The following is a 24,820-nucleotide window of genomic DNA, read 5'->3' as shown; positions in this document are numbered from 1 at the left end:
AATGTTTTTGATTTCAACTAGTCGTATATATTGTCTTCTGCCAAAAACTCAAAGTTGAAAAAAAAATTCGTTTATGAAAAGAGGGGTTAAAGTTTATTTTCTACAGGGAGTCTCTTGGAGGAATAAAACTTCAAATCAATTTTTCTCAGTTTCAACTTAACGTGGGTTGGTTCCTTTCTGATAAACTCGGTCCAGTTAATGAAACATAAAAATGAATCTTGAAAAAATGGGGCCTGCAAAAATTTGGCAGCACCTCTACATTATGCGGCGCGGCGCTTTTCCCCGGCACGGCAGTCACCCCGCGAGGATTCAAAGTTCCTTCGGAGCGACTTTGTGCCTTTTTCCGCAACTTTCAAAAGCTGCGAATAATTACACGGCGGAGGCAAGTCCGGGTTAATGAGAAGCTCACTCCTTGAGAGGCGAAAAATTAATAAAGTAAAGTATAATGGAGAAGGAAGGAATGACACCGGCGTCGGAGCCTACTATTACTCCCAACTTACTCCGGTTCCCACCTCGGCTCCGTTTCTTTCAAGTTCCTCTCCCAAGTGCGCAATATTCTAAGTGAAAGATATTTTAGAAAATGGATCCCTAGATAAAGTTAAAACTTAGGTATCAAATTTCGCGAGGAGCTGAGAGGGATAAGCCACCTCTCAAGGGGGTAGGGCGTAAATTTGGTGATGATTTTATGGATCCCTTATCAAGGGCTGAGGAACAATAGCGCCTGACTGACAATGGATCACTAGACAAGGTACGAATTTAAGCATTCCGGTACATGTTTCTTATCCAAAATTTCACGTAGAATACGATTCGCGCAACGAAAATTACTGGAACCAACTCCTAACGAAGATATTAACCTTTTCATTTCACATTGGTTACGAGGAATTTGAACTGCCCGCTCACAAGAAACTCAAAGCTCTACGTGAGTCAAATCGCGCACGACAACGGTCTCAGCAAGTTTCTTAATCGAGCAATATTCATTTCCCACCATGTGTTGTTCGAACTATAGGCAATTTGCTATAGCTGAGCCAAAGCGTCAGGATTGAGGTTGCCAGATTTTTACATCGCGCAGAGACTGTCATGATAACGTTTAGCGCGCGATGTGAATCACGTAAAGCATTGAGTTTTCATGAGCGGGTGGTTTGAATTCACGCATCAAGAATCATTAAATATCGTTGTGAGGAGTTGATTTCGACAATTTTCATTGTGCGCATCGTGTTCTACGTGAAATTTTGGTTACGGATCATATATCAGAGTGCTGAAATTCGTACCTTGTCTAGTGGTCCATTTTGACGAAAATTAGTTAGTGACTTTGCCGCATTCTTCACGGTAATGTAGCATCGCGTCCATGATATTGGACTCCATGATCACCTATATGGACGTTTTTATGCTAAGAGGAACTATGTGCGTAGGGATTGCGTGTTACATAGGTCCTTTTAGCATGAATACGTCCATATAATGTTCGGTTGCTCATCACGTCCAAGATCTTGGACTCCATGCTCACTTTAATGAGGGATAATTTTTTAGAAAAATCGAAGTTTGACATTGGACATTGGATCATGACAAAAAGAATGCATACTACCGTGCTGAGGAAATATGCCGTGAACTTTCGAAATTTGCCAAATTTCCTTTCTGAAAATATTTATTTTGAATGATGCTCATGAATATTTTTCCTTGACATTTTCAGACTTTCTTTATCAAAATACGAACAAATTTCTCCGAGAAATTGAGAGATAAATATTCACAAGTTTTCCCCCAATCATTCGTGTTTTATCAAAGGAAATTTTGTAACATATGAAGGCATGAAGGGCGTTTTTCTTCAGCATGGCATCGTATAGGTCCGAATGTATGAGGAAAAAACGAGCACGCTTTTCAGAACTTTCAGAAACTTTCGAAATTTGCCAAATTTCCTTTCTAAAAATATTTATTTTGAAAGATGCTCATGTATATTTTTCCTTGAAATTTTCAGACTTTCTTTATCTAAATGCGAACAAATTTCTCCGAAAACTTGAGAAATAAATATCCACAAGTTTTTCCCAAACATTCGTGTTTTATCAAAGCAAATTTTGCAACATCTGAAGGCATGAAGGACGTTTCAGCATGGCATCGTATACACTGGAAAAAGATCTAGAGTCCAGACTCTTTAAAACATCGACAAGAAAAAATACTCTTGATTCAATCAGATTTAAGCTTCAATCAAGAACCAAGCCTCTTAATTTGAGCGGATTTCCTTTTGATTTTAGCTTCAATCTGATTGAATCACGAGTCCTTTTCTTGTCAATGTTTTCAAGAGTCTAGACTCTAGATCCAATGTGTTTTTTCTTTCAGTGTAGGTCCGAATATGTAAGGAAAAAACGAACACGCTTTTCAGGTGATTCCTTTATTTCAACCTTAGACAATTAACCATTATATCCGTATACGTAAATTAGGAAGTCAAATCCGTGGCCGCGTTCTGATGTGAAATGAAGGGAGACATTTTTGAAACCGATGCCGCCTTGGGTGAGATACGGCCAGCCGCTGTGGCCATTGGCCTTCCGATCGAGCACCTGCAGGTAGTTGATGGTCTTGGTGTTCTTGGCGCCGTTGGACGGGAATTTGATGTCAGTTTCCACGATTCGGAACCACTTACTGGTCTTCTTAGCCACGTCTGTATGGATCAGGCTGGAACAAAGTAAGCAAAAAACCCGTCGTGAAAATGAGGAAAGCCTCTCTTGTACTCATTTCAATATCACTGGGGAAAAAAAACACATGAGATCTACAGTCCAGACTCTTGAAAACATTGACAAGAAAAAATACTCTTGATTCAATCGGATTTTTGCTTGAATCAAAACAAAATCCCCTTAAATTAAGAGGCTTGGTTCTTGATTTAAGCTAGGTTCTGAACTTCTGATTGAATCAAGAGTACTGTTTCTTGTCGACGTTTTTAGGAGTCTGGACTCTAGATCCAATGTGTTTTTTTCCAGTGACGGATCGCATTTCGCAAAAAGGAAACAGCACGATTGCAGTGTTGTAAAAATGTTGCTTCTTCATAATTATCAAAAAAATCTCCCAAAATAGTAGAAAGTGTTTGCTTCCCACCAAAAAATTGTTAATTTTAATGGGAAATAATTGTGTAAATGTTATTTGTTGAAGGAAATAAGAATTTTACGATTTTGAAAACACTGCATGTAATCGCGTTGGTTCCTTTTTGCTAAAGTCGATCCATATTACCCTCGCACCAATATGCTGGAATGAGAAGTCTGGGCCATACTTTGATTCGTAGAGCGCCTGCCTCGTGTAGGCTGATTTTTTAAATTGATAGACAAAGCTATATAGACATAATAGACGCGCAGGGAAAATGGAGTGACCCTATTGGTTGAAACGAGTAGTTGGTATGGACTGAGAGGGCACTGGTGGACTAACTACAGGGTCTCTCGTAGTTCATCGTCAGTTGGCCCATTACTAACCTCATTTGGACTGCATTTTGCAATATGCAACTATAAATTCTGGCTCTTCTGGAAAAGCACTTATGTGCAGGGAAACTAATGACACATACGTCGTTTTTAAACCGGGCTAGAATTTATAGTTCCAAATTGCAAAATGTAGTCCATTTGTCGATTGCATCCACCCGGTTCCGCCAATTAGATTGCTCCTTTTTCTCTTTGTATTCTCTGTCTATAACTTTGCCTCCCAATTTTCTGGTCACCACGCGACCCAGCTTCCAGAGGATTACCACCTGCGTCTGTGAAGATCTATGTGTAGAGGGAAGGCTCTATAAGTCAGTATCCGTCAATAACCACAAAAATAATTGAAATCGGCCCAGGAGATAGCTTTAGTGAACTATGGAAAAAAAAACAATTATTTCTAAGTCAGAGTGCTAAAATATACCTTTCCAAGACAACTGGCTTATCTGAAATGTGATGTAAAATTATCGGTAGTAAGAGGCTCTTTCCTTCCTGGAAGCTTGTTACTCCATAGCGTTTCTCCTCTGACAAAAGGACGTGTCTGCTGTTTGAGTTGAGCCCTATTTTCTATAGAACTCCGTGTGTTTTAGGACTTACGCGGAAATGGAGATACGCGCTTTCGTCAAAGGAGCGACGACATGCACGCCATCTGGACTACGTTCTGCAATCAGGAACTAAAATATCTGTTTCATCCGTAAAGGCACTTTGTGCGTAGGGAAACTAATGGTGCATATGTTGTCTCCAAAACAATCCGGAATTGTTCGTTCCTAATTACGAAATTAGTCCATTTTCACACTGTCGCTTGAGACGCCTGACTGAGGCGACTCTTCTATGTTGGCTAGACTGGGATTTGTTCCGCCTGCTGATTTCTTGACCAGTGTGATCAGCTGACCGTGGGAGTCAGTGGCGTGGCGTGAATGATCGATTATCTATATTCTTATATTTGAATCCGTGGTAAAGAATCGATTATCAAGGTGTTCGCTGCGAACGCCCTGTTAATCGACCCTTTTCCATAGGTTTAAATGACAGATCAATCGATATATCGCAAAGTACGCCACGCCACTGGTGGGAGTCGGTTCACCGACTGTGAAAAATATCAAATTTTGTTTACTCTTTCAAACCTCGCACTGAGGACACATCAAGCCGTGATCGTCTAGTGGTTAGGACCCTGCGTTGTGGCCGCAGTAACCCAGGTTCGAATCCTGGTCACGGCACTAAAATTTTCATTCCTAGCGCACAGTGCGAACACCCTGTTTATTGATCCTTTTCCATAGGTTTAAATGGCAGATCAATCTATGAATCGTAAAACACGCCGCGCCACTGAAAGTCACTTTCGACTCATTCTCTCTCTATATTGAAAAATACCGGTTCCTTTAATGTTCCGCAAATTGTAAAAATTTTGCCTTTCTCCTACTTTCATATTTCTGAGTACGGACTGCATACTCCAGCCCCTGGAAAATATGAAATATTTCACAGCCTCGTGAAACATGAAATGTTACACTGAAATTTCCAAATTTTTATATCTTTCTCACGTTTCACGCCACCCTGGGGTGGTCCTAGAGATTTAAAATTCTAAAATACGTCAATGGTTTTTTCCATACATCTGAGCGTATTAGGCTAAGGGAAGGATGGGACAAACTGCATGAAGATGAAGCTCGCCAAAGTTCTTTTCATTTCTTTCTTACGTATCATGCCTCCCTGAGGTGGTCCTAAAGATTTAAAATTCTAAAATACATCAAGGGTTTTTTCTATACATCTGAGTGTATTACGCTAAGGCAAGGATAGGGCAAACTGCATGAAGATAAAGTTCGCCAAAGTTCTTTTCATTTCTCTCTTACGTTTCATGCCACCCTGGAGTGGTTCTAAAGATTTAAAATTCTAAAATCAAGGGTTTTTTTTATACATCTGAGTGTATCAGGCTAAGGCAAGGATGGGGCGAACTGCATGAAGATAAAGCTCGCCAAAGTTCTCATCCTCTTATTGTGTCTACGCGGTTCCTTCGGTCACTCTCTTTGAGAGGAAAGTTTCGCTCCCGCCAGGATTAGTCGATCCCTTTCAAAGGCAGTCGCGTTTCACTCCTGCAGTCCCTGAAAAGTTTCACCGAATCCGAAACCACAATAGTGTGGTGCTCCGGCTATCTTTCAATCCCGGAATCGACAACTTTTCCAGATAATCTATCCTATAAGCTCCGAGACCTCCTAAATTTGCGTGTCTGGGAACGCTTAGTTCCAGCGTTCTACCGAGCCGATTTTCATGATTTTTGCGGTTATCGACAGACAACTGGACGTATCTCTATCAAACGGACCTAAGCGCCATAGGGTGAGGAAGGTAGAAGGGGGCTTGGATTGGCGGCGGAATCGGGCGTCCGGCTTATTCCGTCCTATACTCGCAATGCTTTTCCATGGCGCTTAGGTCCGTTTGACAGAGCACGCTATCCGGGATTCTAAACTCCTCAAAAGGAACTCAAATTGGCGCGTAGTTCCGCTTGATAGAAATATGTCCAATTGTCTCTAGATGAGCCCGCTTTATTCAGATTTTGAAAGTATAACCCAGGTTTCTTTATATTTAAGTTGCAAACTCTCCCATTTAAATAATCTATTTTTTTATTTTTTGTCATAGTTCGTTTGAGCGTTCTGCTGGGCCGATTTTCATGATTTTTGCGGTTATCGACAGGTGATAGTTCTTGAATGAGCTCGCTGTAATCAGAATTTGAAAATAGGTCCCAGGTTTTTTTATACTAGAGGAGACCAGAAAGCTTAAAAAGGGGGGCAAAATTTGAAATTCCCGCCAATGAACAATGGCGGGAATTCCAAATTTAGCGGAAAATTGAAGTAAGCGGGAAATTTTGAATCTTGGTCTGTTAGTAGGGTAAGTGAATCGAAGGTACGTTTCTTTGCTACACGCTATTCAAAAGCGACGAAACCGAGTAATATTGTTCATCAAACCAAGAGAGTAATGCGCGCTTTATACCTGTCTCCGTATCTCCTCTGTCCCAAGATGAGAGAATGGTTGTTTCCCTGAACTCCTTGCATCTGCATGAGACCCGCGGGAGGAACGATTGGTTCGTGTTTGTGTGCGCTGTGTTTTGCGTAATTTTCCGCATGTTTCGTGACGTCACACTGAGCCGCGGCGACGAGAACGAAAAATGTTACTGCCAGCTTGATCATCATATTGAGATCCTGGAAAGAAAACCAAGGCGATGGAGTTAAAACTACAATAGTTAAGGAAGGTGTCGGTGTTGAATTAGTCCTCTTTGCGTTGCGCTAGGATTTAACGTGGAAAAATTTTGTAATAAATTATAATAAGAAAAAGTTTTCGTATAATGTTAAATAGAGCGGAGTGAGATTCGGTGCTGGAGTCTATTAAATCGTCCAAAAACCCGTGTTATATGAATGCGATGGGTGATATAGTGTGAGCCACAAATTGTACTTTATTTAGTCCATAACTTCAGTAAACTATTTTCTTTCATATAGTTAGAAGCTATATTTTATAAAGCTTTTATTTAATAAAATCATTAAAATTTTATTTATCTCTATTATTTATCTTATTTTGGGACCGCGCTAAGCAGAAAAAAACCAAGCTACATCAGCAATTCCCAAATTTGATTGGGCATTTTATTTTTTTACATGATAGGGGTCTAGCGGATTTGTATGCAAGTTTCAGTGAATTTTTTGCACAGTGTGAAGTGAATTCCTTAAAATTTTCAAACGAGTCCGCACAAATGTTCTCTTGTCAAGAATTAAAGTGCCCAGTTTCTGACAAAAGCTGATGTGTCCTGTTTCCTTTCTGCTAGTTGCGGTCCAATGGGCCTGTTGCATGCAAGAGATACAGCCGCGCGAATAGACTTTTTAGAGGTTACATGACACGAAAATTACGATGGTCACATTAAAAAAGTCTGAAATACACTCCTTACTGCGCAATTTGCGTTGTTAGGAACGCGCTTTTTCAAATTTCCCGCGTCTGGGGGCAGTTTTCTAATCACCGGAAACGAGCAAGCGGCGGGCTCGGTGATTTCCGGAAGATGCCGAGTCGTTGTTGTTGTTGTTGTTATTTTTTCCTTCAGTTTGTTTACAAACCCAACGTGATCTCATATTGTGGTCCATATACGCTTTATGCGGTAACCAAATCGATCAACTTTTAAATATCCAACGCAATCCTTCTACATTTCATTTCACGATGTCACGAGCTCCGATTTTTAGGTTATGTTGTCAGTTTTAGTTAACCGGAAATAACCGCGAGTTGCCGTTGATTGTTTCCGTTAGAAAACTGCCCCCAGACGCGGGAAATTTGAAAAAGCGCGTTCCTAACAACACAAATTGCGCAGTAAGGAGTGTATTTCAGACTTTTTTAATGTGACCATCGTAATTTTCGTGTCATTTAACCTCTAAAAAGTCTATTCGCACGGCTGTATCTCTTGCATGCAACAGGCCCATTAGCACCATAAAAGCGTATGACACTCCGCAAAAAGAGTATAGTCCCGCTTCGTGATAGTATAAGTCACTCCGTAAGGGAAATTTTGGCGCGCAATCAGTGAAAAAAATCACTTAACTTTTACTTAGAAATTCCTAATAGTTTCATAGAACATAGAATTAGTGCAGTATGCGAATATAAAGTTTACTGTGTTGAAATATGACCACATTTTTGATCTGGGGTATACGAGACTTTATTCGGACCGCCTTTAATAAGAAGGAACCAAGTCACATCAGCTACTGCCAATTAATTATTGGGCAATTTAATTTTTTCCGAGAGAACGTTTGTGTGAAATCCTTTGAAAATTTTAAGGAATTCGCTTCATACTAAGCAGAAAATCCACTATTTGCACGAAAATCTACACAACCGTCTCATGTAAAAAATTAAATTGCCCAATTAAATTTGGCAATAGCTGATGTGGCTTTTTTCCTTTCTGTTCAACGCTGTCCATTTGAGCTTTTGAATTAGGTTTATCTTTGTAAACACTTACGTGAAGCTTACGCGAAAGAACTGAGAGAGAACAACGATAATGCACCTCTATCGCCACACCAACTCAACGGAGCAACTGTGTTGCGGACGAGAATAAAACTGTCCCCAATTGTGTTTATGGACCTTATATTGATGAAAACCGATCTTCAAGCCCCTCCAGATCTTCATATCCGATACGCCAAAACGATATCAGCCACTCAATGTCTGATTCAACTTGGACTTTGACAAAGTCAAGAGCTTTTCCATAAGTCTATGCATGCGCGTCTGTGATTCATGAAAATCCACGTTTGTCGTTTTTTAGGATAAATTGTAAATTTTTCACGAATCTATTAAACAAAATTCGGATTGTGATCAGTAAAAACGGGACATATATTGACTTCCTGATAGCAGTGATGCCGCTATATAATGAAATTAATCAACAATTCAACTCCTCCGTCGAAACCAACAAGGGGACATCAACTTAATAATATTTTATAGGTCTGGCAACGTTGGATAAATTTAAAGCGGATACTGGGATGATTAATTTGCGCACTTACTAACTCAATAGGCTGTAATCTCTTCTTCCGGAACTTCGCAGTGAAGAGGGTGATTTTGAAATGAGCTGCAGAAAACAAACACTCGATTTGCGATTTTGATTAATTTTCTATTTTTAAGTAAACTTTGCCCATGCATTTAGAACTGAAAAGAAGTCGAACATCTGAATTATTCTACCGAAAATTTTAAGTCGTTCCCAGTGGCGTAGTGTGCTTTGCGATGTATCAATTGGACTGCATTTTGCAATTTGGACCTATAAATTCCGGCCCGGTTTAAAAACAACGTATGTGCCATTAGTTTCCCTATGCACATAAGTGTTTTTTCAGATGAGCCAGAATTTATAGGTCCAAATTGCAAAATGCAGTCCAATTGATCTGCCTTCGAATTACAGATTGGCGTTTCAATGGAAATATATTGGGCTTTAGGTGGAATTTTACGGCAAAAAGATCCTACATGGCGAAAGGAATGTTTTCTCGGTGATTACCAGAGGCGGATCCAGCAGTTTGGCAACACCGGATTTCCTCCATTTAAACCCATGTTAAACTATCGATTCTTGTCGAGCACCTGCCCCCTCCAAGAATCGATACATTTCCATAGGTTAATGGAGAAAATCAATGTTGCCAATTTCCTGGAGCCGCCAATGGTGATTACATACTTGCTTTGTGCTCTTGCACCAAGACTCTAAGTCTGAATATTCGCACTTTGCATTTTGTAAAGGTGTGTGTCGTCGATTTCTTCTTGACGGAGGAATTTAACTCCATTATACGGTAGCAAAATTGGCTCAAATAAGTCGATTTTTTACGAAAATGTGACTGGCAAACTTTTCTACGAATTTCTCTCAAAATCAAAAGAGCGGTTTGACGGCGTAAGTCCACAATCACATATCTCGTTTGCGGTGTCTGAAAGTTTCCGTCTCTATGCTGTTTTTTTTAACGAAGAACAAATTGACATCATTCCTTGAAGTTTTTTCAGAATTTTCTTCGTACAGAGAAGGAAACTCACGGCAGTTCTAAAGAATTGCCGGTGAGTAGTTTCCCGTTTAAAAAATAAAGTATACCAGGAAGTCTGCGACGCTGCAAACCGAGTCATGTGAATTATGTGATTGCCGACCTTCACAGTTGAATTGCGACATTTTCAGTCAGAAATGCTTGAAAGTTTCGTAGTGAAAATAAAATTTGGGAGTCGAAATTTTGCAACGTTGAATTTTGTTACGGTCTTTTGTCTGGAAAAAAGCAAAAATGAATTGCAGCCGGAGTAAATTTAAATAGAGGCGAGGACGGTGAAAAACTAAATAAATAAATAGCTTTCCCTGCAGCTCTATCAAAAGTTTGCAGCAGCCCTATTTGTCACTAAGACATCGACACTTGCGACGTGTAGTAACAAGCAGCCGGTACGAATCGTTCAATTTTGCGAACTTATATCACGAACGGTGAAAACGAAAAAGGCGGCGAGGCAAAACCGTGCTATTGCAATTTTGAGGATCAGCCAGCTTAAGTCTTTCCAGGAAAGCGGAGGGTGAGATTTTACTGGAGCAACAGTCGGTGAAAATAGCGTTCTGCCGTGCTAAGGAAAAACGCCGTATGAACATTCGAGAGTTGCCAATTTTCCTTCAATAATATGTTTATTTTTGAGAAAAGTTATGAATATTCTTCCTTGAAATTTTCAGGAACTCCGTGTGACATTGCAAACAACATTATCTGAAAAATTGGAAGAAAAGTATTTATAAGTTTATCAGGAAATTTGTGTTTTAGAAGTGGAAATGTGGCAACGCCTGAAGGTTCTTACGGTGTTTTTTCTTAATACGGCAGTGCCAGGGAAAAATGTCTTATGAGCATTCAGATGTTGTCAAATTTTCTTTCAAGGAATATACATATTTGTAGGAAGTTGTGAAAAGTTTTCACTAGAGCCCTAAATAGTGAGAGTACGAACAAGTCGGTAATTTTGAGGGTAGGTCGTGTAGCTTTTAGGGCCCAAAAGGGATTAAAACCTATGAATTAAAACTATCCAGAGTGATTCGTCATCACAATTATCGTTACGAACCGTCGTTTGTAAAACACGTATTCGACTAAAGCTCCGCATATACGAGGCTTAAGCGCAAGAGCTTAAAGGCTGAGCGATTACTCTAACGCGAATTGGAATAATCGCGCCAATCGCAGTGCGGTCAGCGTGAAACTCATATATACTAAAGCGCCTACAAGATCGTAGAAATACTTCACGCATTGCGCCCAACACAGTGCATTTGACGCAGGGTGGCAAATTACCATGAAAAATACAATCTTGAAATTCCACGTGAAATATTTCATGAAATTTCAGAACCTATGAATGATATCGAAAAACACCGGGTTTTTTTCATGATTCGCAAAATGTAAACACAGTGACTATCCTCTATTTTTGTGTGTTTAAGTGCAGGTTGCATACTCTAGCCCCTGAAAAATATGAAATATTTCACTGATATTCGCAACTTTTCATTCCTTTCTTACGTTTCATGCCACCCTGATTTGACGTGACACGCATATAAGCGCCTACAAGACTGAAGAAATACTTCTCGCGTTGCGCAACCACATCACTGCGCACTTTAATCGTTGAACATTCGTGTTTTCACGTGTCAGAACAACCAAAAATTTACATCAATATCTGACTACACTGGGAAAAAAAACATATTGGATCTAGAGTCCAGACTCTTACAAACATCGACAAGAAAAAATACTCTTGATTCAATCGGATTTTTGCTTAAATCAATAAGAAAGCCTCTTTATTTGAGCGGATTTCCTTTTGATTTAAACTTAAATCTGATTGAAGCAAGAGTCCTTTTTACTTACCGTGTCGATTATTTCACCGTGTCCGTTATTTCACAGAGTCGATTATTTCACCTAGTCGATTATTTCACTATGTCGATTATTTCACTATGTCGATTATTTCACCGTGTCGATTATTTCACTATGTCGATTATTTCACTATGTCGATTATTTCACCGTGTCGATTATTTCACCGTGTCGATTATTTCACCGTGTCGATTATGTCACTATGTCGATTATTTCCCTATGTCGATTATTTCACTATGTCGATTATTTCACCGTGTCGATTATTTCACTATGTCTATTATTTCACCGTGTCGATTATTTCACCGTGTCGATTATTTCACTTTGTCGATTATTTCACTCTGTCGATTATTTCACTATGTCGATTATTTCACTATGTCGATTATTTCACTATGTCGATTATTTCAATATGTCGATTATTTCACTTGTCGATTATTTTACCTAGTCGATTATTTCACTATGTCGATTATTTCACTATGTCGATTATTTCACTATGTCGATTATTTCACCGTGTCGATTATTTCACTATGTCGATTATTTCACTATGTCGATTATTTCACCGTGTCGATTATTTCACCGTGTCGATTATTTCACCTTGTCGATTATTTCACTTTGTCGATTATTTCACTAAGTCGATTATTTCACTATGTCGATTATTTCACTATGTCGATTATTTCACCGTGTCGATTATTTCACTATGTCGATTATTTCACTATGTCGATTATTTCACCGTGTCGATTATTTCACCGTGTCGATTATGTCACTATGTTGATTATTTCCCTATGTCGATTATTTCACTATGTCGATTATTTCACCGTGTCGATTATTTCACTATGTCGATTATTTCACCGTGTCGATTATTTCACTATGTCGATTATTTCACCGTGTCGATTATTTCAGTTTGTCGATTATTTCACTCTGTCGATTATTTCACTATGTCGATTATTTCACTTGTCGATTATTTCACTATGTAGATTATTTCAGTACGTTGACTATTTCACTATGTCGATTATTTCACTATGTAGATTATTTCACCTTGTCGATTATTTCACATTGTCGATTATTTCACTATGTCGATTATTTCACTATGTCGACTATTTCACTATGTCGATTATTTCACTATGTCGATTATTTCACTATGTCGACTATTTCACTATGTCGATTATTTCACTATGTCGATTATTTCACTTGTCGATTATTTCACTATGTCGATTATTTCACCATGTCGATTATTTCACCGTGTCGATTATTTCACTTTGTCAATGTTTTCAAGAGTTTGGACTCTAGATCCAATGTGTTTTTTTTTTTTTTTTTTTTCCAATGCAATATCTGACTAGTGTTTGGACACCGCGAGCCTGCAATCGTAGGATCGAAGGATCATGGAAATTTTCTCGGAAAGTTTTTCCCACTCTTTGTCAACGTTCTCCATCATTAAATATTCCCTTCTGCACCTCGTCCACTCTGGTCCATTTGACAAATCAAACATTAATATTTGCTAGTTTTAGTCGCTAATGTCCCATTTGTCTTCGCCTGTTTACTTGTTCCACCGAGACTACCTATATGGGAGGAGCATGGGCGTGTCGGTAATTTTGAGGTGAGGACACGGAGCTTTTAGATCCCAAAGGTGCAGCCAACCTCGAGTTAATTAAAATTATCACGAGTGATTTATAAATACAGTTGATACGATTTGGCGTTTGTAAAGCACTTATTCAACTGAGTTTCTGCACAAGTGTTCTCAATTTTGCGGAAGAACGCTCTTTTACGAACCCTCTAGGCCATCTAGGTTTGATACTAAAATCTGGATACTGACAGCGACATATTTTGTGTTGGAAGGTTGGCTGCCCTTCTGGGCCCAAGAAGTTCCATTTATTCGATGTCCGCACTCTCCCTCTATAGGTACTTAGGCCGGAATTTTAAGACGTTACTCGAAACTTCCTCGACTCGAGATTTACTCGACTCGAGGAACCTCCAAAACGGCCTCGACTCGAAACTCACTCGACTCGAGAAAAAACTCCTCGACTTGAAAATCTACTCCACTCGAAAATCTACTCGACTCGAAACTCCGTCGTCCAAAAAAAAAAAATGGCTTCCAGGTGAGAGAATGACGTTCAGCGTCAATTAAAGAACAGATTAGGAATTTATTTGGAATAATAGTCATGGAAAAGTGCGTCAAATTAAACTTTAGCGGCTACTTTCATAAATTCCCGGGCCATGAGTTAATTTCTGATTCATCCGCTTGAGTATGCATTCGTGAGATGGTGACTGGTGAGAAGGCGGCCCCGGCCATTCATTGTATTTGTTTGTTTGTTTATCAGTGCCAGACCAGTAATCCTTTTAATTAATTGTTTCAAAGTTAATAATTCGATTTCTTAGTGGTTTTTGTGTTTCTTTATGTGATATAGCCCTTTGTGTCATAGTTCAAGCGTTCAATAGATCCTAATCGTCTTTGAGAACACGGCTAAACCCACACCACAGATGCTTAACATTCATGCGATTGAATGGAAGTGAATTTCTCGGTGATTGAACCTTTCTTTTCTCCTCAGTACTTATTTTCATCATACATGTATTCCATCATGAATTCTCTTTGAAATTTCTCGGAAATGCGTGATTTATTCTCCGGAGAAAAGTTGATAGTGTAGCCCTTATCCAAGCGTCAGCGTCTCAAATACGTACCAATTATGAAACCCTGTGCTTTATTATTTCATTTATATTGTCTACATCTGATTTATAGCAAAGGAATATCCGTTTCTCTCAGGTAACTTATCAAAAATTACAAACCATACCCTCACTCAAAAGCATCTTCTTTCAAAGCCCTTTGGTTAAGATTGTGATTCGTCAAGTTGTCAGCTGGTTTTCACAAACACAAGTTCTATCGAGTCAACATTGAACATTAAACACTGTACCTATGAAGCAGATTTGTGACTTTAGAGATCAGGTTTTTCCTCATTTTCCATTTTCTGAACATGATTTAATAGAAGTTTTCTACTTGGCCTCTGAAAGCACAAGCATAGGCCACATTACGCGATTCGTATCTCTCATGATTATCAATCTTATTCTACCTAATAAGCGTTTTAGAGCTCACTGAGTGTATGTTGAGACAAAAGTCTAGTATTTTCTTGTCACTGCTCACCAATGGTGCTGTCTGAAAGCATGTATCAACCTGTTATATTGCTGCTGACTTGGAGCTGATCAGATAATGACATTCGTCTCAACATGCGATGAGCAAGCTCTAACAGCGATGCGCAACTGATTGTCCAATCTAGAGGACTTTGCTATCATGATGCTTTTCTTTGGGTTGGTATGTCAAGTGCTCATAATTCTTTGAAATTACAATGTGTGCGGTCTCCTGGCCCTCAGGTATTTACCTAAGTTAATCCTGAACCAAAGGAATCTCTACTGAGTCATAATATTCACTTATCCCGACACACTGCAGCACATGGGCAGCTCGAATGCTATTCTCATCAAAGTGTCAGACTCAAGAGTTTCCAAGATGGCCATTGCCCAGCATTTAAGAGAGCAACCTACCTCAGCAGTTTGTGTATCTAGTGGCTGTCTCATTCAAAGATCATGGTTCTCCGCTGATTTGATATTCAACAATTTGCGGAGACCATGGATTGATTGTCCACAGCTGTCAATTTCAACGCAACTCATCAGCCTCTGAATTCACTCATCCACGTACCCTCTCATCCTTCAAATCTTCTACCATATAGTGCAGAGAGTTTGATTTTCTGTGAGTATTCATGACATCATGTTCTATAACTTTCATTCCTTCAGCACACAGTATTTTTCTGTTAAGTTCGGCTATTAACCTTGACCTGAAATGCCCATTTTGTTTTGACTACATGCTTAGCTAAAATTACTTCGTCACCAAGTGTCCACATTTGTAGTGAAGTGGTGAAGCTGCTCATAAATTAACTGATTTGATTCTCTCTTCTCAGAAACATTGGAATTCCTCACTCAAATATTGCTTTATTTTTGTTGATGGGACAAACTTGATCTTTTCTCAGTGCTTCATTTCTCCTCTAGTTCTTATGATGATTTTTTGGGGGGAAGGAGGGAGAGGCCAAGGTGCAAAAAGTTAGAGTGAGCATGTTCATGTGTTTTCTCGTGTCCTTTTGTATGTTTTTAATTATGCTCTCACTATTTTTGCAATACCTGGCACCCATGGCGTCACTAGAAATCGCCCTGATAAATTCTATTTTTTAAGGAATTCATTGCTCGGGAAGCCTAACCAGTGGAAATTGTTTGTATGTTTCTCTGAGACTCGGCGCTCAGTTGTTAGAAATCTGAGGCCCCAAATTTATCATTATTTTTCTTCACTTTACTGAAGAAGTAAATGAGGCCATTTTTAATCCAATCTGTCAATTTTTATGTTGATTTTCTAGGGAGTTACCTACAGGAGTGTTAGCAAAGAATGGGGGAATAATGAGTTGCTCGAACATTTTTCTCCCTGAAAAACTGAAAATTCAGTGTCAGGTTCTTCAGGTTTTTTTGGAGGAGTAGGAGGGAGGGCGGGGGACGAAGATGAATTCAGGATGAAAGCTATTTCTTTATTTCGTGGAAAATTCATGTTTAAATTAAAGTAAATTAGGTTAAAAACCAAGATAGACTTTTGCAAGTTATTATTTTTGATTAAAAACAATACCTTAGGGAACCAAATGTTTTTTCACCGAAACAAACGATGTAATGTCTTAGATGACAAAAAACGGGAATAACTTTTAAAACTATCATAAAAATATTTTTTGAACATCAATTACATCAACTCCACGTCAAATGAAACCCATTAATGCCCTTGGAATTGCATTAGGATCACTATTTGATGAGGACTTTGAATTTGAAAGTAGCTTCGTAAAGTGCATGACCAAAATCCCAAGTGCACAGATTGCCATAAGTAGCAATTACATTGTAACAATATTGCAATTCCACTGAGTGTTGTGTATGTTGCCTAGCTCCTATTTGAAGGGGTCCCGTTTATTGAAACTTGTTGCAATTTTTCAATGCATCGCATATTGCCTATCTTTCTGACACATGGAACTCATTTTGTTGATTGTTTAAAATCAGCATAAATCGACTAAATGATGTAAAAATGTTGCAATTTAATGGTAAAAAAATTACAATTGTATTGAAATCAAACTGCAATTTAATTTCAATATTTTCGTTGCACTGTGCTACTTGGGATGCGTAGTACCCGTGGCGCTGTACTCTTCAGTGGCTCTTTCTGAGGTTCACTTTCTTTGATGAAGCTTTGAGGGAAAGGAGGGGATGCTCTTCGCACGGGGGTGGATTTAAGGATTTTTTTACTCTGAAAAATTAACCCTCTATGACAATATAAAATGTTGAAATTCAATGTCCGTGACCCCCAAAAATCGCCCTTCAGCTACCGTTTCAAAACACCGAAGTTGTAAGGTAGTTGCAACTGAGAAGGAGAAGTTCTAGAGGAAAAACAGTATACTTTTTTCTTTGAAGGGAAAAATAGCATACATATCTAAAGTAAACAAGGGAAAGTGGGTAAAATTAAATTTTAGCAATAAAATTCATAAAAAAATTCACTTCATTCAAATTCACTTTCATAACAAAACAAATCACTTTCAACCAAGTTTCCTCAGAACTCCCTTGAGGGACCTCAGTACCTCACTCACGAAAATCTCGAGATTGACTCAACGAAATTCACTTGAGGAAATTTGGAGGTGACTCGAAGCGCGTTTCGAGTCGAGGAAATTTCGAGTCGCGTCTTAAAATACCGTCAATTCTCGAGGACACTCGAAAAGCGTACTCAAGGAAATCTCGAGTCGAGGAAGTTTCGAGTAACGTCTTAAAATTCCGGCCTTAGTTTTCATTGAACACTGGACAAAAAACACGTTGGATCTAGAGTCCAGACTCTTAAAAACATCGACAAGAAAAAGTACTCTTGATTCAATCAGAATCTAGCTTAAATCAAGAACCGAGCCTCTTAATTTAAGCGGATTTCCTTTTGATTCAAGCAAAAATCCGATTGAATCAAGAGTATTTTTTCTTGTCAATGTTTTCAAGAGTCTGGACTCTAGATCCGATTTGTTTTTTTTCCAGTGCACAAACGGGAATAAAGATTACATTTTCACCGATTGGAAAGATTATAATCTAAAATTGACCGGGGAATAACGGGTTCGACAAGGAACAAACGGAATGGGAGAAGGAACGGAGAAAGAAATTTGAGAATGAGCCAATCAAAGATTACGAAAAACTCTCAATTTGTGTAATCTTTGTTCCCGTTCGTGACTCCATGAAGGAGGGTTGTCTTGACTCTCAGTATGGAGGGACTCTAGCGAAGAGAACAGTAAGTGCGTCAAATTTTCGAAATCGAGTCGCCTTTAAAGTTCGTCTAATTTCTTTTAATCGAAATCACCCGAAATGTTGGTTACTTTCTCTTACTCTGAATCATTGAAATTTCTTAATAGTTTCATCTGTTTCTGTTTCAGGTAAGTTGCCTTAAAACACTCGAAATCGGCATGTATACCTTTTCAGATCAATTCGTAAGTGTTCCAATTTTTTTCTTAAAACTTTTTGATGATCAGTCATTATGAGCCTAACTCCGTTGTCCTGCCGTGATAGGGAAGAGAACAGTAACTGTCAAATTGTCGAAATCGAGTCTCCTTCAAAATTTAAGAATCAAGATAGTATTTTTCCTCGTCAATGTTTTCAAGAGTCTGGACTCTAGATCCAATGTGTTTTTTTTCCAGTGAAATTTCAAGACACCGGAATCACACGCTGAATGTGGGAGCTGAATGTAGCTTGAATGTGGAAGTCATCGGTCCGATGTCAGGCTCGAAATCAGCAACGAGGCTCAGCAACCATCGGATAATGTCGGATTTGTAAAAAAAACTATTCGAACAGAACCAACAGATTTAATATATTTTGCAAGATATGTAGCTATGCTTTGTTGATTAATTAATGTTTTGATAAAGTACAACATTTTTTATGTTAATCAACTTAAATTTAGGTCTTTAAATTTATCCACAAAAGTTATAATTTTTATTTATGGTTTAAGAATTTCTGGATTTCCTCCCTTTCTTGGGTTTCTAATTAAATGATTGGTAATTAACTATTTTTGGTATCTTGGGTTTAAGTTTTTGATAAGATTAATAATCTTAATTTCGATTTTGGCAGTTTATTTTTATTTACAGCTTTTTTTCAAAAAAAAAAGCTGACAACTAGTTGTAGTTTGTTGCTTTTGTCTCGATTAATACTATAAAAGAAATTAAGATTAGGGGAGTACCCAAAGGAACTAAATGAGAAAAACATTTACTATTAAAGTTAAATCAACCCAAAATTAAAAACGCCAACCAAAAAGGAAATCCAAAACTAACAGAAAAAACAAAATGTGCAGAACAAGAGAAAATATAAGGAACCAAATAGCCAACTATTCGGCAACTATTCGAATAGATTGAGACCGTATTATTAAAAAAGGAACCAACCCACGTTTTCGAAAAAGTTAAGAACGTTTTTTAGTTCCTCTAGTTGGACGTATTTCTGCCAGATGGGGCTATGTGCATCGAGACATAAGCCCTGAGACCCATAAGAATTTATACGTTACAGGGCTGACGCCGTAATGCTTATAGTTCCGTTTGGCAGAAATGCGTCCAGTTGTATATTTTCTACTGCCTAAAATTCAAAGTAAAAAAAAAAAAAAAAAAAAAAAAAAAAAAAAAAAAAAAAAAATATTCGTTAGTGAATAGCTGCCTGAAAGTTTCCTTTCTACATTGAGTCTTATGGAGGAATAAAACTTCGAACCTCTTTTTCTCAGTTTCAACTTGATGTAGGTTGGTTCCTTCCATATAAACTCGGTCCATTTGATGCAAATCTGGATAAACAAAACTCGAATTTGCGAATTTTCAGCCGTTGAGTGATGACTGTTGACTTCCATATTCAGCTGCCGAATTCAGCGTGTGATTCCGGCTAGACACTCCAGATCCAAAAACGAACAAAATTCCCTGAAAAATCGTCGAAAAAATATCGACATTTTCCTCGGTCCATTTGATACAAATCTGGATAAAAAAAAACTTGAATTTGCGAAATTTCATCCGTTGAGCGATGCCTCTTGACTTCCATATTCAGCTGCCAAATTCAGCATGTGATTCCGGCAAGACACTCCAGATCCAAAAACGAACAAAATTCCCTGAAAAACCGTCGAAAAAATATCGACATTATCCTGAAAATACGTGCATTTTTGGAAGGAGATGTGGCATTTCTGAAGGTTCATACGGCATTTTTCCTCAGCAAGGCAGCATCCTCAGGAATCACACGTAAAATATCAAATCGATTCACACCTCGTCTTTTTCCCCACCCCCACCATGGAAAGTTTTTCATTCCTCAGACTAGTTGGACGCATTCCTGCCAGGCGGAACTATGTGCATCATGACGTGAGCCTTGTTATGCATACATTCTTATGGGTCCCAGGGCTCTTGTCTCAATGTACATGGTTCCGTTTGGCAGTTCAGTTGGAGTTCGGAAAGCTTATGACGCCTCGAAGAACTGGAATACTCTGCTGCCAATTTGTTGTGAAATAGTTGAGTTCACACGTAATGAATTTTAGGTAGTGGAAATTCAACACCTTCAAAGTGCTTTCGGGCATTACTAAAATAATGCATGATTCTTTCTTATCGCAAAATGATCATGCTTTCGTTTCAAAACATTGTGACCGGGACTTTTCCTTTAAATAGAATTTATGTATAAGAAAAGAATAGAATATAATAGGAAACAGTGGAAAAAAACAAGGAGGAAAAACGGCTAAAAATTCACAATTACTAAAACCCGAAACGTTTGACTCAAAACTGAGTCATTTTCAGTCGGAAACAATAAAAAAAAATTTATTGTTTCCGACTGAAAATGACTTAGTCTTGAGTCGAAACGTCTCGGGTTTTATTAATTTTGTTTTTTCCACTGTTTCCTATTATATTCTATCCTAAAGAATATAATATAATAGAAAATAGAGACTAGAATTTAATGTAGGAATAGATGGGAGAAACCTTAGCACAATCTCGACAAAACATGATGACGCTGACTGGTTAAAAGTGGCGCGACGATATATCGATTGCAATGTATCGATTGATATACCATTCAAACCTCTGAAAAATCAATTTTCAGGGCGTCCGCAACGAACGCCACAATAATCGAGTCTTTACCATGGCTTTTAATCGGATAATATCGATAGTCGATTATCACGCCTCGCGCACCACTGACGTTTACTGGTTAATCTCTAAATTTCATTTAAACTGAGTCTCAGGAAAGAGCCAAGTGACGTTTCAATCGTTAAACTAGGGGACTGCATATTTGGTTTGCGACGTTGCAACTTTCTGTCGTACTTTCGGTTTTCATTCGATTACTGATCAAAATAGTGTTTTTGAAATTTCCACGCGTGGTCTTTTTATTGGATTTTTTTTCCTGCGTCGATTTCCTGTTTGAGGAGGTTTTAATCATGATTCATGCGAACCTGTCAAATCAGATTACGGTTGATAGAACTCAGCCACTTATAGTTTAAATTCTTCTACGTTACACTGGAAAAAAAAAATACATTGGATCTAGAGTCCAGACCTTGAAAAACATCGACAAGAAAAAATACTCTTGATTCAATCAGATTTAAGCTTAAATCAAGAACCAAGCCTCTTAATTTTAGCGGATTTCCTTTTGATTTAAGCTTAAATCTGATTGAATCAAGAGTCCTTTTTCTTGTCAACGTTTTCAAGAGTCTGGACTCTCGATCCGATGTGTTTTTTTTCCAGTGTAAACTCTCGTTGGTGAGTAGTACCTAATTTTTTATATCGATGCGGCTAAAGCGTGAAACCACGTGCCTATCTATTTTCCGCCTATCAAAATTCATACAAAATATTCGGCTCACTGGAAAAAAAAACACATTTGATCTAGAGTCCAGACTCTGAAAAACATCGACAAGAAAAAATACTCTTGATTCAATAAGATTTAAGCTTAAATCAAGAACCAAGCCTCTTAATTTTAGCGGATTTCCTTTTGATTTCAGCTTAAATCTGCTTGAATCATAAGTCCTTCTCTTGTCAATGTTTTCAAGAGTCTAGACTCTAGATCCAATGTGTTTTTTTCCAGTGCATGAATATTTTTTCTTGAAATTTTCAGACTTTCTTTATCGAAATAGTCGAGTCCTTTTTCTTGTCAATGTTTTCAAGAGTCTGGACTCTAGATCCGATGTGTTTTTTTTTTCCAGTGTAAACTCTCGTTGGTGAAATTTTGAGAAGAGAAATTGAGCCCGTATTTCGGTGCCTCCTCTCTGTTTGTTGGTACTCTATGGGACGGATCAATGCCTTACTCACGGATTGAATTAAAAGTTTCAAACGTACGTAAGTGCTCTACCCTGACGCATGAAATTTTGATGTGCGAAGGTGCATCCTCATGCTGCGATTTTACTCACCCCAACGGCAAATGGGAAATTGTTAGCGTTAAATCTGACAACAGCGTCTGTAATAAAGCATTGACCGATTCCTCTTGTTTAACTTCGCTCTTGCAGAACTTTTTTCTTAATCTCGAGACATTTATTGAATTTCTATAGAAACGATTTCCTTGCTCTGCGCATTGTTGCCTTTCGGATACCGCATAACACCTTGCAAACTTTTTGGACGCTGTATTCTTAAGGTGTTTCGATGGAGGCCATTTTTTGCGTCAGAGTGACGTGCGATATATCGCATCGATTTGTTCCATAATTTCCGCTACTTATAGTTTTTTTCGAATTTTGAGATCGCACTTCTGTTGTCATGAGACTTAAGAACTCATGTACCAAATTTGACAAAGATATTCAACGTGATATAGGCGTGGTTTTTTTTAGAGGGAAAATATCGCATTCGAGTGCAGTTTCGATATCAGTATCGAATGCGATATTTTTCCTCTTAAAAAAACACACATTTAATACGTTGAATTTCTTTGTCAAATTTGGTACATGAGTTCTTCAGTCTCATGACAACAGAAGTGCAATCTCAAAATTTGAAGCAAATGGCAAGTAGCTAAAATTATGGAGCTAATCGATGCGATATATAGCACATCGCTTTGACGCAAAAAATGGCCTCCATTGAATCACCGTAAGTTACAAAATGAAAAACCGGAACAAATTGATGGATAAAGCGCGTACCTCCATTACGGCTTTCAGTGAATCGAGTCGATGAGAGAGGTCGGACATGTCATTTTTAACTGAAACTGCTTTGAACGTTTAAATCGTCACGTTTCAAATTTTTAGGGGTACATCTAGAAGAAAATTTTACGAGAAAACCAATGAAGCCACTTTCAGATCCTCAAATTTTTGTATAAACGGAGTTATATGCGTTAAAAGTTTCCAAATTTTGTCCGACCTTTTCTATTGACTGGATCTACTGTGCGGCGTTTCAAAATCTCCGCTCCTGGTTTATTATCCGAAGAAGAATAAGTCGAACTTGGAATTTGAAATTCACATAAACTATTTTCCTAACAGGGCAGAAAAATCATGGAAGTTTTCAAGAAATTACTTTGACTGGTTCTCCGAAGAAAAAGTAGAGTAAGACTAGATGTCTACAATGTCGCAAACGGAGATACGTGGTTTCGCACACAGGCGGATCCAGAAATTTTTCAACACCGAATTCTCTCCATTTAAACCTATGTTGAATAATCGATTCTGGTCTGAGCACCTGGCCCCTCCAAGAATCGATATATTACCGTAGGTTTAAATGGAGAAAAACAATGTTGCCAATTTGCTGGATCCGCCTATGTTCGCACTTTAGCCATCGAAATAAGATCTGTTGGTATTGTTTCATATGCGCATATCACATTTCAACGTAATTAGGTGTCATACTGCAAAAAGTTCCCCTTCCCTCTCCCAAATGAAAACATCGTTGAGCATCTCCAACCAAACGTTTTACTGATTCTCTTCATCTGATTGCTCGAAAAAATCAGCAACATCTCGGACAGAGATTGCTCAGTCATGCTCTCCAATCGCGTGGCGTGTTCTGTGATGCATCGATCGATCCCCCATTTAAACCTATGGAAAAGTATCGATAGACAGGGTGTTTGCAACAAGTACTTCAATAATTGATTTTTTATCACAGTTTCTAATGGGCAGATATTGATAACCGATCATTCACGCCTCGCCACTGATTTTTGTTTGGGGGGGGGGGAGTGGGGAAAGAATTATTATTTAAGTACAACCCTCAACTGACGTTCTCGTGAAAAATTGAGTCAAATTTGCAATTAGGGAACGGACTTAAGTCGCTTGGTCTAGGAAACGACACATTGCGAGGACGACATATTCCTCAGCCAAACAAAAGACCAAACTTCCAACGGTGAAACTTTCGCGCACCTTCTGTTCGTACTGAAGAAGATTGTCGCATGAACTTTCGAATGTTGCAAAATTTACTCAAACAAACCTTAAATTTTCTAGAAATATTATGAACATTCTTCCTCTAATTTTTTATGAAGCTTTGGCCGCATTTTGATCTAAATTATTTCGAAATCCCAACGGAAAGTGTCAGTAACTCTCTTCAGAAATAAGAAATAGTTTACCGTAGAGTACCTTTATAGACAGAGTACGACCATTTCTGTGCCGGTTTTTCATTGGTTGCGTGAAACTAGGCTGACACGACGTTCTCACGGCCGTAAATAAACAAACAAGGTGGCTGTTATCAGCAAGCAAGTTTGAGGTTATGCACATCTTACATCCTCCTGTGATAAAGGCGAAAGGCAATTTAATAGGGTTTTCTTGTGTTTTTCATGTGTTATTCGTAGATATGCTAGTTTAAATTGTTACTGCCGTATAATTGAAATTTTTGTCAAATTTTAGCTTCTTAGCAATGTTACGGTAAGCCGCCATCTTGTTTGTTTATTTACGGCCGTAAGAGCTAGAGTCCTTTTATACTGAGAGTCGAGACAACACCCCTTCATGGAGTCACAAACGGGAATAAAGATTACAGAAATTGAACGTTTTTTGTAATCTTTGATCGGTCCATTCTCAAATTCCTTTCTCCGTTCCTGCTCTCATTCCGTTTGTTCCTTGCCGAACCCGCAATTCCCTGGTCCATTCCAGATTATAATCTTTGCAATCGGTGA

General features: G+C 38.4%; 1 protein-coding gene, 1 long non-coding RNA gene and 1 other non-coding gene across 3 annotated transcripts; 2 read left to right on the top strand and 1 right to left on the bottom strand.

Annotated features, from left to right (window-relative positions):
- Positions 1-1,289: 1,289 nt before the first annotated feature.
- On the top strand, positions 1,290-2,509 carry LOC140225369 (uncharacterized). The gene is made up of 2 exons (XR_011900485.1): positions 1,290-1,835; positions 2,331-2,509. It is a non-coding gene; the product is annotated as an uncharacterized lncRNA (long non-coding RNA).
- LOC109030920 (probable salivary secreted peptide) lies at positions 2,362-8,558 on the bottom strand. The gene is made up of 3 exons (XM_019042149.2): positions 8,401-8,558; positions 6,411-6,619; positions 2,362-2,658 (listed from the first exon to the last, which is right to left on the bottom strand). Exons 2-3 carry the CDS (start codon positions 6,608-6,610, stop codon positions 2,397-2,399), a joined length of 462 nt encoding a protein of 153 aa, XP_018897694.2. The 5' UTR covers positions 6,611-6,619; positions 8,401-8,558; the 3' UTR covers positions 2,362-2,396.
- On the top strand, positions 4,583-4,654 carry TRNAH-GUG (transfer RNA histidin (anticodon GUG)). Its single transcript has one exon. It is a non-coding gene; the product is annotated as a tRNA-His (tRNA).
- Positions 8,559-24,820: the final 16,262 nt, after the last annotated feature.

This window comes from Bemisia tabaci, chromosome 9 (genome assembly GCF_918797505.1).
Source record: "Bemisia tabaci chromosome 9, PGI_BMITA_v3".
Lineage (NCBI taxonomy): Eukaryota > Metazoa > Arthropoda > Insecta > Hemiptera > Aleyrodidae > Bemisia > Bemisia tabaci.
The sequence above is the reverse complement of the archived record's forward strand: the minus strand, read 5'-3'. Positions and strand labels throughout refer to the sequence as shown.

What these genes read in the sequence shown, in the direction of transcription:
- LOC109030920 (XM_019042149.2), bottom strand. Translation starts at nt 6,610, where the DNA reads ATGATGATCAAGCTGGCAGTAACATTTTTCGTTCTCGTCGCCGCGGCT. An exon ending in CAGAGGAGATACGGAGACAG is followed by an intron (nt 2,659 to 6,410) that starts GTATAAAGCGCG and finishes ACTTTGTTCCAG; the next exon opens with CCTGATCCATACAGACGTGG.